General features: G+C 40.0%; 1 protein-coding gene across 2 annotated transcripts in view; it reads left to right on the top strand.

Moving 5' to 3' along the window:
- The window catches only part of slc8a4a (solute carrier family 8 member 4a), a 55,219-nt gene extending 41,819 nt beyond the window's left edge, over nucleotides 1–13,400 (top strand). For both annotated transcript variants that reach the window (XM_041802246.1, XM_041802245.1), the window contains exons 8-9: nucleotides 5,017–5,289; nucleotides 11,737–13,400. In XM_041802246.1, the coding sequence (XP_041658180.1) occupies nucleotides 5,017–5,289; nucleotides 11,737–12,116 (653 nt within the window). In that variant the 3' untranslated portion in view covers nucleotides 12,117–13,400. The remainder of the gene's footprint in view (nucleotides 1–5,016; nucleotides 5,290–11,736) is intronic.
- Nucleotides 13,401–14,393: the final 993 nt, after the last annotated feature.

Genomic DNA, 14,393 nt, shown 5'->3' with positions numbered 1-14,393 from the left:
AGGTGATTTCTCCTGTCAGGTTGTAGCTTTTTTTTTATAATTTGAGAAGATAAGTTTCTCCCGAGTGGGCATGGATTCAATAAATTTAACCGAAACACTTATACCATCTATAGCAGATATTACCTCATTTTTCATGATTTCAAGGCTCAATACTGTTTGTTTTGTTTTTATTATGTTACAGTGATTTTTTAGATTATTAAGGCTCCAAAGTTTAGGTCCAAAATGTTATGGGTGAAATCACATTTGATAGGATTTTGTATCTGGTTATAAAAAGGACAAAAATAAATTTTCATGGCTCTTTATGAGCAAGAAATGTGAGCAATACTGTCAGTAATAGCACTGATTATTTGTTCAGTCAATTTTGATACTTTAAACCAGCATCTCTCAACTGGGGTGCCTCAGCACCCTGAAGTGCCTTATGGTGTTGTCAGAAGTGCCTAAAAAATGCAGGCCCTTAAATTCAAACAAAAATTAGCATGAGTATGCTAATCATTTGCTATCCTGGCATAAATAATCCAGATTCCCTCAAATGCTCTTTCCAGAAACCACATCAATGTTGGAGCTTAGTGAATGAATAGGCTTACGTCAGAAGGAACTGCTCAAGAATTATGATTTTTTTTTTTCTCTTTTCTGTTTAGCAGGTGTGCTGAAACATGCCACAGTGTGTTTTTAAGGTCCACACAACCAATCTGTGAAAATAAAAGCATTTTTACAGTTTAAAGCAAGGGCTTCAGAGATTTATCTTGTTAAATCTGTTAGAACATGAATCCCTCAGGAATTGTAGTTACACACAGTATCAAAATCTAAGTTCAACTAGAGCTAACAGGGCTGAAGAATGTTTGCTTTCTAATAAGACATTTTGACTGCGGTGTAAAACGGTGCCTTGTCAGAAAAAAACTCTGCTGCAGGGTAGATGTCAAACAGCACAGTGCAGAAAAATCTTGTTTTTGTGTTTTCCATGGCTGACAAAAAAAAACCTCTCCCACACCGTCTCGCTTTTAGCTGATATTTATTGAAACACACAACATTTCGGTCTAACCGACCTTCATCAGGTATGATGGCAGAATTCAAACAGTTCAGTACACAGTTGTAACTAGAAGTTTACATACACCGTATAAAAAGACAGAATCTTTTTGTCTCACTGTCTGACATTAAATCAGACTAAACTTTTAATGTTTTATTTAATGTTTTTTTTCAGTGTTTTTTAATGTTTTATGTCAGTCAGAATTACCAAAATTCAGCTCTGCCCGCACATTTTCTATAGGATTGAGATCAGGGCTTTGTCATGGCCACTCCAAAACATTGACTTTGCTGTCTTTAAGCAATTTTTTAACTAATTAAGTGGTATGTTTGGAGTCATTGTCCTTCTGGAAGATTTGCCCCCGAGCTTTAACTTCTTGGCTGATGTCTTGAGATGTTGCTTCAATATTTCTACATAATGTTCTTTCCACATGATGCCATCATCACGACATTTTTGTACAGTGCACCAGTCCCCCCTGCAGCAAAACACCCCCACAACAATATGTTGCCACCCCCGTACTTCACAGTTGGGATGGTGTTCTCAGGCTTGTAAGCTTCCTCCTTTTTTTTTAAATGTAATGATGGTCATTATGGCCAAACAGTTCAATTTTAGTTTCATCAGATCTCTGGACATGTCTCCAAAAACTAAGGTCATTGTCCCTGTGAGCATTTGTAAACTGTAGTCTGGCTTTTTTTATGTTGCTTTTGGAGTAATGGTTTCTTCCTCATATAGTAACCTTTCAGCCCATGTGGGTACAGGACTCATTTCACTGTGGATAATAACACTCTGTTACCAGCTTCAGCCAGCATCTTTACCTGTCTGAAGCTTCCAAAGCCATGACATCATCATCTGGGCTTTCCCAAATTGTTAAAAGGCATTTTAATCTTTACATATGTAAACTTCTGACTTTGAAAAAAGTTATGTAAAATTCTCCAAAAAATCACCCTCATTACTTTGGCATTAATTTTGTTAATCCTAACTGACCTAAAACAGGAAAAAGTTTAGTCTGATTTAATGTCAGACAGTGAGAAAAGGTTATGTGTCTTTTGTACAGTGTATGCAAACTTCTGGTTTCAACTGTATGTACAAACAAAGAGACTCCCTCAGTATTTAATCATCAATCAGAGAACCCTTGGGATTAGTGATCACCAGAAGCTGGTTAGGTCATCATTCATTCTCTCATTTCATGAATTAGTAGACATATAAAGTGAAGCATCTTCTGTAGACAACAACAATAAGAAAACTGGAAATAAACATAATGAATAATCTTGATCAAGCCTTATGCAGAAAAGGGAAGGCTCAATAGGCTTTTACATACTGCTGTCCTATACAAGAATCCCCCACCTGGGGCATTCTGGTGTCTAAAGTCCCACATCAAGCATTCCTTATGCTTGCCTTTTTGGGAAATGCTTAGCCTTAAGCCTCAGATTTATAACCCACAGATTTGAAACATAGATTTAAAACATTATAACATTACATTTAGCTGAAATTAATCATTTAGTCCCATAGGAGCCAAAGTCTGCAAGGTAAATGGCCAAAAAACTCACCTCATTTCAATAGTCGATCATGATCTCCACCCCTAGGCAACAAAGACACATGCTCAATGCCACAGAAGCAGCAAAGACATGTCATGTCTTGAGTCATTGAAGTGGGTGGGTATGGAGGCGGCTCCCTGTCCTGTCTGCAAATCGCACTCTTATGTTCACTGGTTCTCTATTAAGTTTTTTGTGGTTTTACCAATATATGCACATAAAACACTCTCAAAATGATTTTTTTTTTACATTTGAAATAAAGATGGGATTTTTGTTAAAAAAAATAATAGAATTTAAAAATGTACAGCAGTGGTTCTCAAACTGGGGTCCGGGTACCCCTGGGGGTTTGTGAGCCACAGCTTGGGGGTCTGTGAAATAATTTGAAATAAATTATTAAAGTAATGCCATGTCATTAAAAATCAAATAATTGCATATAGGGACCACAGTGCCATAAACAACCATACTAAACCAATGACTCCCACATAAACCCACTTTGGGACCATAAAAACTCAGATATAATTGTGACATATCATGTAAATCTATCACTCGTCACTTTGCTCAGGACACATTCGGTGTGCAGGTCCAGCTAGCAATGATAGATAAATATTTAAGCGCGTCCACTTCATCAAGTGATGCTAGGCCCAGACCAGCTAAACTGAGAAAATATGATGACAGCTATCTTGAGTTTGGTTTTTGGAACAGTGACGACAGACCAAAATGTGTTGTGTGTATTCATGTGTTTGCAAATGAAGGCATGAAGCCTGCCAAGCTAAAGCGTCATCTGATAACAAAGCACGCAGAGTTTAAGGACAAAACAAAAGATTTTTCCCGACGAAAGGGTGAGGGATACATCCACCAGAAAACATGAATGTTGAACCTAACCATAAACTTAGAAAAAGTGCAGAGGGCTTCTTAATTGGCTGCTCAAAGAATCACACAAAGTAAAAAGCCTCGCTCAATCAGACAAGAGCTTTTATTTAGGTTGTAGAGTTTAAAATGCAGCATCTAGGAGTATAAATGGCAATTACCATACGTTTAATCAGAGTGAAGGTTATGTGGGGTCCTTGTAAAATGTTCTGCCCTGAAAGGTTTGAGAACCCCTTATGTACAACATCTGTTCAACAAAGAATGATGAAATACTGCTTTGTTCAAGGGAGGTGCCAAGTTTCTCCTTTTTACTTGGGCTTTGTTGAAGAGAGACAGGCAATATGGGGAGAGAGAGTGAGGGGAGACTTGCTCTCAACAGTGCAAGGACCAGGACTGATCCTGTAACCAGTGCGTGGAGGACTGTTGCCTCTGTATGAGCATGCCTGCTCTACTGACTGAAGTAAACGGGCCCCCAGGAGGTGCCAAGTTTGACCAAACTTAGGAGCTTTAAGTGACTGTAAAAAACTCTAAGTATAAGTTTTTCATAAGTTTTCATTCAGTTTGGCTTTTATTTGTCATAGTTAAGGATATAGTATGAGGCATTTTATACCATTGACATAGCAGAAAACAAATATGTCTGAAGTAAATATATCGCTCAGTAATGACTTTCTATAAAACGAGTAAAGTGACACTCCCTTTAAGTTTGTGGTTCTCAGTTCTGAGTTCATACCGATAGGATACTGCATCCTTCAGCTTGTTTGTGTTTTACTCAAAGGCTGAAACATTTTCCACACATTTTTTACCATGCTTTCTTCAACATACATGCTTCAGCCCTATCATTTTGTAGCAATAGAGACTCCTCTTCTAAATAATGCAAGAGCATAATTCAAAAACCCTCATGTTTTCCAAAAACACTTTGTTTGGTCTAAAATACTAGTAAGAAATAAAATTCATGAAATCTATGTTATCGCTTCCATGGTAAAGTCAAAACAATAATCACAGAGCAGCTCACGTGTGGACCTAGAGAATTAATTTACATTGAATACTGCATTAGCTAATGCTGAAGTTCTCAACCTCCAAAGCTGTGTTTGCATGATAACCGCTAACTGTAATGTTAATGCCAAATATAAAACTCACTGTTTAGTGACAAATTGAGATGAATCTTTGTATTTGGCAGAGCTTCTCCTCCTCTGACTCTGAATCAGACTCCAACATTTCAAGCTCAGCCAAGCTGATTGTCACATGGACTGGTGTTGTGTGCAGAGGCAGGCAGATGTCAATCAAAACGAGGGAGACGTCAATCAGAATGTGTCTGTCTGCCTTGAGAAGTATGTTAAAAACAAAATGAGCAGTTTTATCTATTATCTATTTATCTATTCATTATTTCTAGTGAATGATCATTCATTCTGTTTCTCTGAACTGATAGGTGGTGGAAGTTCCATTACACCAAACATCAACTTTCTTCAAAACAGTGGTTGGGTTCAGGTTTAGATATAGCAGGATGATGATCTTCAGATTATCAATAGAACATGCAGGGTAAGGAAGACTTCTTCATGTGTTTTGCAGTCTTTCATGCATCTTTTTTGCCTTTACCAGGTGACGATGATGAAGAAGAAAGTGGCGAGGAGCGCTTGCCGTCCTGCTTTGATTACATCATGCACTTCCTGACTGTTTTCTGGAAAGTCCTCTTTGCTTTCGTCCCCCCTACTGAATACTGGAATGGCTGGGCCTGCTTCTTTGTCTCCATTTCCCTCATTGGCGTTCTGACAGCTGTCACTGGGGACTTGGCCTCCCATTTCGGCTGCACCGTCGGCCTCAAAGACTCGGTCACCGCCGTGGTGTTCGTGGCCCTTGGCACCTCTGTTCCAGGTGGGTGTATGTGGTGTTTATCAGCTCTAACAGAGGACATACACTAGGTTCCCTCTCTGGGGTTTGTCTGCACAGTAGGAGCAGCTGCTTGGGGAGACTTGTGTAACCTCTGCCTCCGCCTTTTCTGTCGCAGTAATTCTCTGCAGAGCTCTCGCCGTGAACATTAACAAGCAGTAAACTGAGAAAAACACACTTTCACTTGTCATTCTCTCTGCGCTGTCTAATGGTATTCCATTGCATCATGTTCTGAACTCTGTCACACTGAGGCAGAAATGAGGACATGAAAATTAGGCTATGACAGGTTGGTGCTCAATAAGTCCCTGCACAGGTTAGCAGAGTAATTATGCTGGGAATCCCCCTCCATGAATTAATAAAAGGACCATCATCAGGGCGCCACAGTGCAACAGGTAGAAGCTGTGTTCACTGCTTTTATAGGCTCATTCTAGAGACACCATCCTCTGCATACATTTCATGATGCATTTTTTGCCTAAGAAAATGACTTTCTTGGGCAATTTAGTTCCATTTTAATGCCCGAAATTTCCTTAAATAAAAAAGCTACATACTTTGAGCTCCCCACAAGGAAAACATCTAACTGCTTCCAAATGACGTGCGACTTTATTAACCTGACACGCCAGATGGATGTGTGAAACACATCCATCTGGGAAAGCTTCAATAGGAAATGTTTGGGAAAAGGCAGAGGCTTTGAAAAAAACTCGGAGTGTGATTGGATGAACGTTCTGTCTGTCACATCTCTACGGGCCAATCAGAGCAGCAAAACACATGATGTAGCCGCTATTGAGCTGCATGTGTGCAGCTACCAAGAAATAATGCAAAACATGGCGACTATAGACATGTAAGTACTCGACTTTTGTCGTTATTGAAAAGAAAACAGCTCACTGCTGTTCTTTGTTCTTCTTTTAACAATGAAATGTTGTCAAGTTCTAATAAAACTGGCGCTTTAGCAGCATCCATGCGAAGCTCTTCCGCCATTATTGCACTGGCCTCTTCCTGCTGCTTGTTTACGTCACAACTCTGCTGCCCCTGGAAGTACTGCCCCTCGTCGCTGATTGGTCCTGTCACTTTCTAACCGGGCCCAAACAGTTCAGATGGGAACTTAGCAAGATGGATTCGCAAGTGAGAAACAAGGAAACAGGTGTATCCATCTGCTTTGCAAGGTTACCACTTTATTGTATCTGTATCAACTCGCTTTTATCATCTACAATGCTGTGAAAAAGTATTTGCCCTCTTCCTGATTTCTCATTGTTTTGCATATGTGACACTTAAAAGTCTCAAATCATCAAATTAACTTTAATATTAGACAATAATTACTATTCCTCCCTAAACCTGATAACTGGTTTTGCCACACTTGGCAGCGATTAGCGATAACTGACACACATCGCTGTGGAGGAATTTTGTCCCAATCGTTTTTGCAGAATTGTTCAAATTCAGCCACATTGGAGGTTTTTGAGCATGACCGGCCTGTTTATGGTCATGCCACAGCATCTCAATCAGATCTCATTCCAGACTTTGACTAGGCCACTTCAAAAACTTCATTTTGTTTTATAAGGACATCAAAGGTGAACTCACTGGTGTGTTTCAGATCATTGTCCCGCTGCATAACCCAGGTATGCTTGAGCTGGAGGTCACAAACTGATGGCAGGACATTTTCCTTCAGGGTTTTCTGGTATAGAGCAGAGTTCATGGTTCCATCAATTACGGCAAGTCATACAGGTCCTGATTCAGCAAAGTAGCCCCAGACCAACACACTGCTACCACCATGTTTGACTGTTGGTATGGTGTTCATTTTATGAAATGCTGTGTTAGTTTTACAGGCAATTCAACAGGAAAGTTCTGTTTTTGTCAATTCAGTCCAAACTTCTTGGGGATCATCAAAATTTTTTTTTTTTTTTTTTTTTTTTTTTTTTTCTTCAAATGTGTTCTTTATGGTCAGCAGTGGTTTTGGCCTTGGAACTCTCCCATGGATGCCATTTTTGCTCAGTCTCCTTCTTATTGTTGAGTCATGAACACTGATCTGAACTTAGTCAAGATGTTTTTCTGGTTTCTTTTGTGACCTTCTGGATGAGTTGTCCGTGCACTTTTGGAGTACTTTTGGTAGGCTGGGAAGAATCACCATTTTTCCAAGTTTTCCCCATTTGCGGATAATGGCTCTCATCATGCATGGGTTGCTGGAGTCCCAGTCTCTCAGAAATTTGATTTGTAACTCTTTCCAGACTGATAGATGTCAATGACTTTGTTTCTCATATGTTCTTATATTTCTTTAGATCAGGGCATAATCTGTTGCTTTTTGTCATCTTTTAGCCTGCCTCTCTTTGTCTGACAGGTTCTAGTTAAGGGATTTATTGATTCAACGGGTGCAGCAATCAGGCTTGGGTGTGGCGAGTAAAACTGAACTCGTCTTTCCAGAAATTGGGGTTAAGCACAGTTAATTTACGATTTAACAAGGGGGGCAATTACTTTTTGACATAGGGTCAGGTAAGGTTGGATGGCTTTTTCACCTTAATGAATAAAATCATCATTTAAAAACTGCATTTTATATAAAATTAACTTTGTCTCGTAATAAAATTTCTTTGAGGATCTGAAGTATTTAAGCATGACATTGCGAAAAAAAAAAAAAAAAAAAAACATAAAATCAGGAAGGAGGCAAATACTTTTTTTCACCGCTGTAGAGGCAAACCATCATAGATAATAAATAATTCAGTAATAATCTTTAAATCCATCTGAAGGCATTTGTACAGACAAAGTCCACTTGGCCATGTCTCACAGTCTCCTTTTGGATGGTCTTTATCCTCCTCCACGGTACCGATCCCTCTTTAACCCTGGATGGCCTCTCCTGCTACCTTCTGGCAAAGGTTTGCAGAAAACCTGGATGAAATCCATTGAAATAGTTCAACAGGTGTATTTTTTTTTTTTTCTTAAAGATCAAGACAGCTATCTTTTCTGAATGGTCGATATAATGGTCGATAATAGACTTTTTCCTTTTGATGTCACAGCCTTTTTTCCCTCCTCAGCCTGATGACAAAAGAGAGTAACAAAACAACATTTTCCAGATCAGCAGCTTATTTACAGCAGATGCACTGTGCTTCTTACTGCTGATCTTCATTTAATAAGATGTTGAAAAGAGACGTTTTTGTCAATATCTTCTTGTGTTGTTTCCTTAAAATACATGTCTAATGAACTTAATTTTACATTCTTATGAGAAACTAAACCAAGAGGTACATTATATTGCCAAAAATTTGCTTACCTGCATTGACTTGCATTTGAACTTAAGTGGCATCTTATTCTTAATCCATAGTGTTTAATATGACCTTTGCAGCTATAACAGCTTCAACTCTTCTGGGAAGGCTTTCCACAAGGTTTAGGAGTGTGTTTATGGGAATTCTTGACCATTTTTCCAGAACCGCATTTGTGAGGTCACACACTGATGTTGGACGAGAAGGCCTGGCTCTCAGTCTTCGCTCTAATTCATCCCAAAGGTGTTCTATCAGGTTGAGGTCAGGACTCTGTGCAGGCCAGTCAAGTTCATCCACACCACACTCTCTCTTCCATGTCTTTATGGACCTTGCTTTGTGCACTGGTGCACAGTCATGTTGGAACAGGAAGGGGCCATCCCCAAACTGTTCCCACAAAGTTTGGAGCATGGAATCATCCAAAATCTCTTGGTATGCTGAAGCATTCAGAGTTCCTTTCACTGAACTAAGGGGGCCAAGCCAAGGTTCTGAAAAACAACCCCACACCATAATCCCCCCTCCACCAAACTTTACACTTAGCACAATACAGTCAGACAAGTACCGTTCTCCTGGCAACCACCAAACCCAGACTCATCCATCAGATTGCCAGATGGAGAAGCATGATTTGTCACTCCAGAGAATGCATCTCCACTGCTCTAGAGTCCAGTGGCGGCATGCTTTACACCACTGCATCCGATGCTTTGCATTGCACTTGGTGATGTATGGCTTGGCTGCAGCTGCTCAGCCATGGAAACCCATCCCATGAAGCTTTCTATGCACTGTTCTTGAGCTAATCTGAAGGCCACATGAAGTTAGGAGGTCTGTAGCGATTGACTCTGCAGAAAGTTGGCGACCTCTGTGCACTATGAGCCTCAGCATCCGCTGACCCCGCTCCGCCACATGGCCTACCACTTCGTGGCTGAACTGCTGTCGTTCCCAGTCGCTTCCACTTTGTTGTAATACCACTGACAGTTGACTGTGGAATATTTAGGAGCAAGGAAATTTCCCGACTGGGCTTGTTGCACAGGTGACATCCTATCATAGTACCACACTGGAACTCACTGAGCTCCTGAGAGCGACCCATTCTTTCACAAATGTTTGTAGAAACAGTCTGCATGTCTAGGTGTTTGATTTTATACACCTGTGTTTATGGAAGTGATTGGAACACCTGATTTCAATTATTTGGATGGGTGAGTGAATACTTTATTAATTTATTTATTTTATTTTAGCCAAGTATTGCTAGGTGTTACTAATTCAGCATGAGAAAACAAGGGGAAAAAGCTTCCTTTGACTAACTCTTATGCTTTCATCTTGTAATTAAACAAATTGCAGTATATTAAAGCTGCATCCATTCTTAATTCAGGAATTTTGAGTTGGACTATTTCTTGCCTGAACGCTATATTTAAATGTTTTTTGGCTTCTTGGCATCGCCCAAAGTACAGCTTCATCTATCAGTAGCACTAAATAGTTACCTGCAGGAACCACAACAGTCTGGCTGCAGACTGTTCATTTCTGACAGCCACTCTCACAGACGGCCCCTCTCTGACACAGAGCCTCTCAGAATGAAAATACATGCTAAAAGTTTTGAAATAAAATCGGACAAAACTTCCATTTAGGGTTAGGGTAAGAATTGGGGTAATGGTTTGGATACAAAAAAGTTACATGTAAAAAACCTGACCTGCAAAACCTAATCACAAAACATTTAATAAAGCTGAGTAAACAGTTTGCTTACAAGAAAAAAGCTTGTCCTCCATGAAAACAGTCTAATGCAGCAAGCAAAGCTTGTGTAGCTAACATAGCTGCATAAGCTATGGAGCTAAAGCTAAGCTTACAAAGGCAGCTATATTGGCTTTGTATCTAAATTATCTGCATAGCTAAGTTAACTTTAGCTATGTTTGCTCAAGCTCATGTTGCTAAAGCTAACTTAGCTATAGATAACAGAGCTACATAGCAAAAGCTAAGCTGATAAAGCAGCTATGTAAGCTATGTAGGTATGTCATCTGCATAGTTACGTTAGCTTTAACTATGCTCATGTTTAAAAAAGCATGTTATAAAAGCTTGTTGTTAAAACTAACATAGCTACATTGGCTTATATAGTAACATTAATAATGCAGCTAGTATAGCTATGTTAGCTTTAGCTAAAGCTAATGTAGCTAAAGCAATCCACCTTTGTGTAACTACTTCTAAAACATAATTTAATACCCGATTACACCTTTGATCTTTTTCTGTTTTAGGCTTTTTATGAAACGTTGCTTTGTCTGCGTGTTTACAGTTTGGTTATTTTTATGAATGTAACTGCAAGACATTGTTCAAAAATAAAGTTTAATTTGAAAAAAAAAAATCTAAAACTGTAAATACTTGTACCAACAAATTATGGCACTTCCTTTCTGAGATATAAGATGTCCCAGATGAACAGACTGTGAGAGTAGCAGTCAGAGATGCAGCCAAAGCCCTCCCGCAGAAACAACATTTTAAGTGTACTAGCATGTTTCTAATACTAGCTGCAATCTGCATTGCCAACAAACAATACACACAATATTCTTCTGTAGCCCCCATCTGACAAGCATGGCAAGGCTCCTCTCACCTGGTGATGAGTGCAGCATGAATGACAGTAAAAGGTAGCTCTGGTTCCCCAGGGAGATCATGGACACATCCCTTCAGCAGGACATTGTGAGACTGTCCTACTGGTGGAACTCACTGTCCCAAGGGAGGAGGGTCCCGAATGCTGCTCATGAGTGAAAACTGGGGAAAATACTCAGACCTGGAGGCTGAGTGTAGGGAGGCTGGCTGGAAAGCCATCATATGCCCCCTGGAAGTGGGTTGTAGGGGCTTTGTTGGCTCTTCAACCGTTTGTTTTATCCAGAAGAGACTGAATAAAACAAATTTTAAAAAATCAATATTATAGAAGCCCTTGGAGTACATGCATCCATTCTTTATTTTACTGTTTTACTTTGATTAAATGTGGATTTTGGTTGTTTCTGGAGATCTTGAGAAAAGGCATTGACATGGAAATATTAACTTTTTTGTCCAAAGAAGAGATAAAAGAGTCAAGATACCAATGAAACAACCAAAATTTCTCCCCCCACTGAAAACAGCTCTGGGACCCCCTTATGGATCCTAACCCACCAGTTGAGAATCACCGTTAGGGGCACATTCACCTCCACTCTGTTTTAACTTAATTACTCTTGTTTTTTAACAGATACATTTGCCAGTAAAGTCGCCGCCATCCAGGATCAGTACGCTGATGCTTCCATCGGAAACGTGACGGGCAGCAACGCAGTGAACGTCTTCCTGGGCATCGGGGTGGCATGGACCATCGCCGCCGTTTTCTGGCACACCAAAGGCAAGACCTTCAAGGTGGACCCAGGCTCCCTGGCCTTCTCCGTCACCCTCTTCACCATCTTGGCGCTGGTGAGCGTGCTGGTGCTGCTCTACCGCCGGCGTCCCAGCGTGTCAGGTGGAGAGCTGGGCGGCCCACGGACACCCAAGCTCCTCACTTTCTTTCTGTTCCTATCCCTGTGGTTCATCTACATCCTGCTGGCCTCGCTGGAGGCGTACTGCCATGTGCCTGGCTTCTGAGACTGAGGGAAACACACAGACCAGCTCCTCTCCTTGTTTTTACAATCTTCTGACGTGTTTACTCTCGGTTTTTGTCTATTTTCACAAAGGTTTATATCGATTTGTATCATTAGTTATTATTGATACCGCACAGTATCTGATTAACTTTGAATCTTTGGACTTTTGCTACCACCCTCTTTGCTGTGAAATACAGCTTAAGCCACTGAAATAAACCCCTCCTCCTTTTTTGAAACATTGTATCCACTGGACACCTATCTAATCATTGCTATCAGCATAGATTACATGAAACCTTGTGTCACTTTCAGGCATCATGTCCTCGCTCTGTGTGGACATCAATTTGAGTTATAAAGGAAGCACAAGATGAAGCAAGCAATCAAACCAATCCTTGTTATTTGAAAGATGGTGCATGGAGTGACGCGACATTTAAGTAAGAAGAAAGGCATTACTGAGGTTGAAGTGGCTCGTAAATGTGTGTTGATATTTATTACTCAATCTACTCATTACTTATTCATTGTATATCATGTAAAATATTAACATTGTGCGTGGGAGTTCTGTGAAAGAGTAGGTGTGTTTTTTAATTTTTGCACGTTATCAGAATAAGAGTTTCTTGGTAAACTATTTTAAAAGTACTGTATGTAATATTTTGACATGGCTGTTTGACGTGTTGATGTGTTCCTGTACATGTGAAACACAGCTGTATCATAATCACTGCCTGGTCCCCTCTTCCCATAAAGCTTTTAAACCAGTGCCATCACACATCCAGGGTTTTAAAAGCCTTTTTTACCACATAAATCAGCCTGGAGCAGACTTTTTAATCGTACTATGAATATAAATTCTTTAAGCACATTAATAATTTTGGGTGTGTGGATGTATGTGTGTATTTATCTGCTCTCCTGCACAAGTCGCAAAAGGCTTGGCACTTTCTGGTTACTGATAACACAAACATTAGGGGCCATGACAATAAAAGGTGCAGCTTGAGAGTCTGTCACGCTGACACTGTGAACATTTTCCAGCATCATCACTTTCAGAAAAAGCACATTTTCTTTTTAAGATGACTGTAGGAGACATTTTTGGTCACTGTCACAGCACAATCACCGAAAAACTCAAAATTTGCAGAACATGAAGACATGTATAGAACTTCCTGAGAGTGTCTCCTAGTATCGCACAACAGTTGATATTGAAGTTTGTTTTTTATTTAACCTAGAATCAGTAGAGCCATATTTATTGTAAAAGTATTAAAGTAGAGGTATTTATATGATCATTTTCAGTTTATTGATATGCACGCTGAATGTATAAAAGTGGAAATAAATGTTGATGATTTATCATGACAAAGGCTTTGCTTGTGTCGTAATTTAACATTTTAGTAGGGAAACGAAGTGAGTGTACTGTATTCACATGATCACATTAAAATGAAAACTGGGAATCAAAAGGGAAGTATTATGATGATGTTCAGTGTCATTCCTCGGATAGTGCAGTATAGGCAAAAACACAGTGCCTATAAAAAGTCTGCATCCCACTGGATGTTTTACCCTTTTCATTCTTCTTTGTAAAACTGCTCAAGCTCTGTCAGGTTGCACAGGGATCAGGCGTGAACAGTCCTTTTCAAGTCCAGCCACAAATTCTCTATTGGATTGAGGTCTGGGCTTTGACTCGGTCACTCCAGAATATTGACTTTGTTGTCTTTAAACCATTTCTTTTAGCCTTCCTTGTACGATTCGGGTCAGTGTCTTGCAGGAAAATAAAACTTCTCCTAAGACATACATCTCCTAAAGACTGCATAAGATTGTCCTCCAGGATTTTCCAATATTTTGGACCCTTTTACCCTCTACCTTTGCAAGCCTCTCAGGGCTGGCTGCCAAGAAGCATCCCCACATTATGATGCTGCCACCATCATGCTTCACAGTGGGGATGGTGTGTTTGTGGTGATGTGAGGTGTTTGTGTCTGCCAAACATAGCGTCTTGCTTGATGGTCAAAAAGCACCATTTTGACCAAAGAACTTTCTCCCACTTGACCATGGAGTCTCCCACATGCTTTTTGACAAACTCTAGTCCACATTTAATCTGAGTTTTCTTTAACAGTTCTCTTTGCCACTCTCCCATAAAGTTTTGACTGGTGAGGAACCCAGTCAACAGCTGTATGCAGAGTCTCTCTCATCTCAGCTGCTGAAGCTTGTAACTCCTTCAGAGTAGTCATAGGTGTCTTGGTGGTCTCTCTCACTAGTCTCCTTCTTTCACGTTGTGAGGACGGCCTGATCTAGGCAGATTTACATATGTGCC

The sequence above is a fragment of the Cheilinus undulatus genome, linkage group 12, assembly GCF_018320785.1.
Source record: "Cheilinus undulatus linkage group 12, ASM1832078v1, whole genome shotgun sequence".
NCBI classification, from domain to species: domain Eukaryota; kingdom Metazoa; phylum Chordata; class Actinopteri; order Labriformes; family Labridae; genus Cheilinus; species Cheilinus undulatus.
This window is presented reverse-complemented; position numbering and strand designations above follow the sequence as displayed.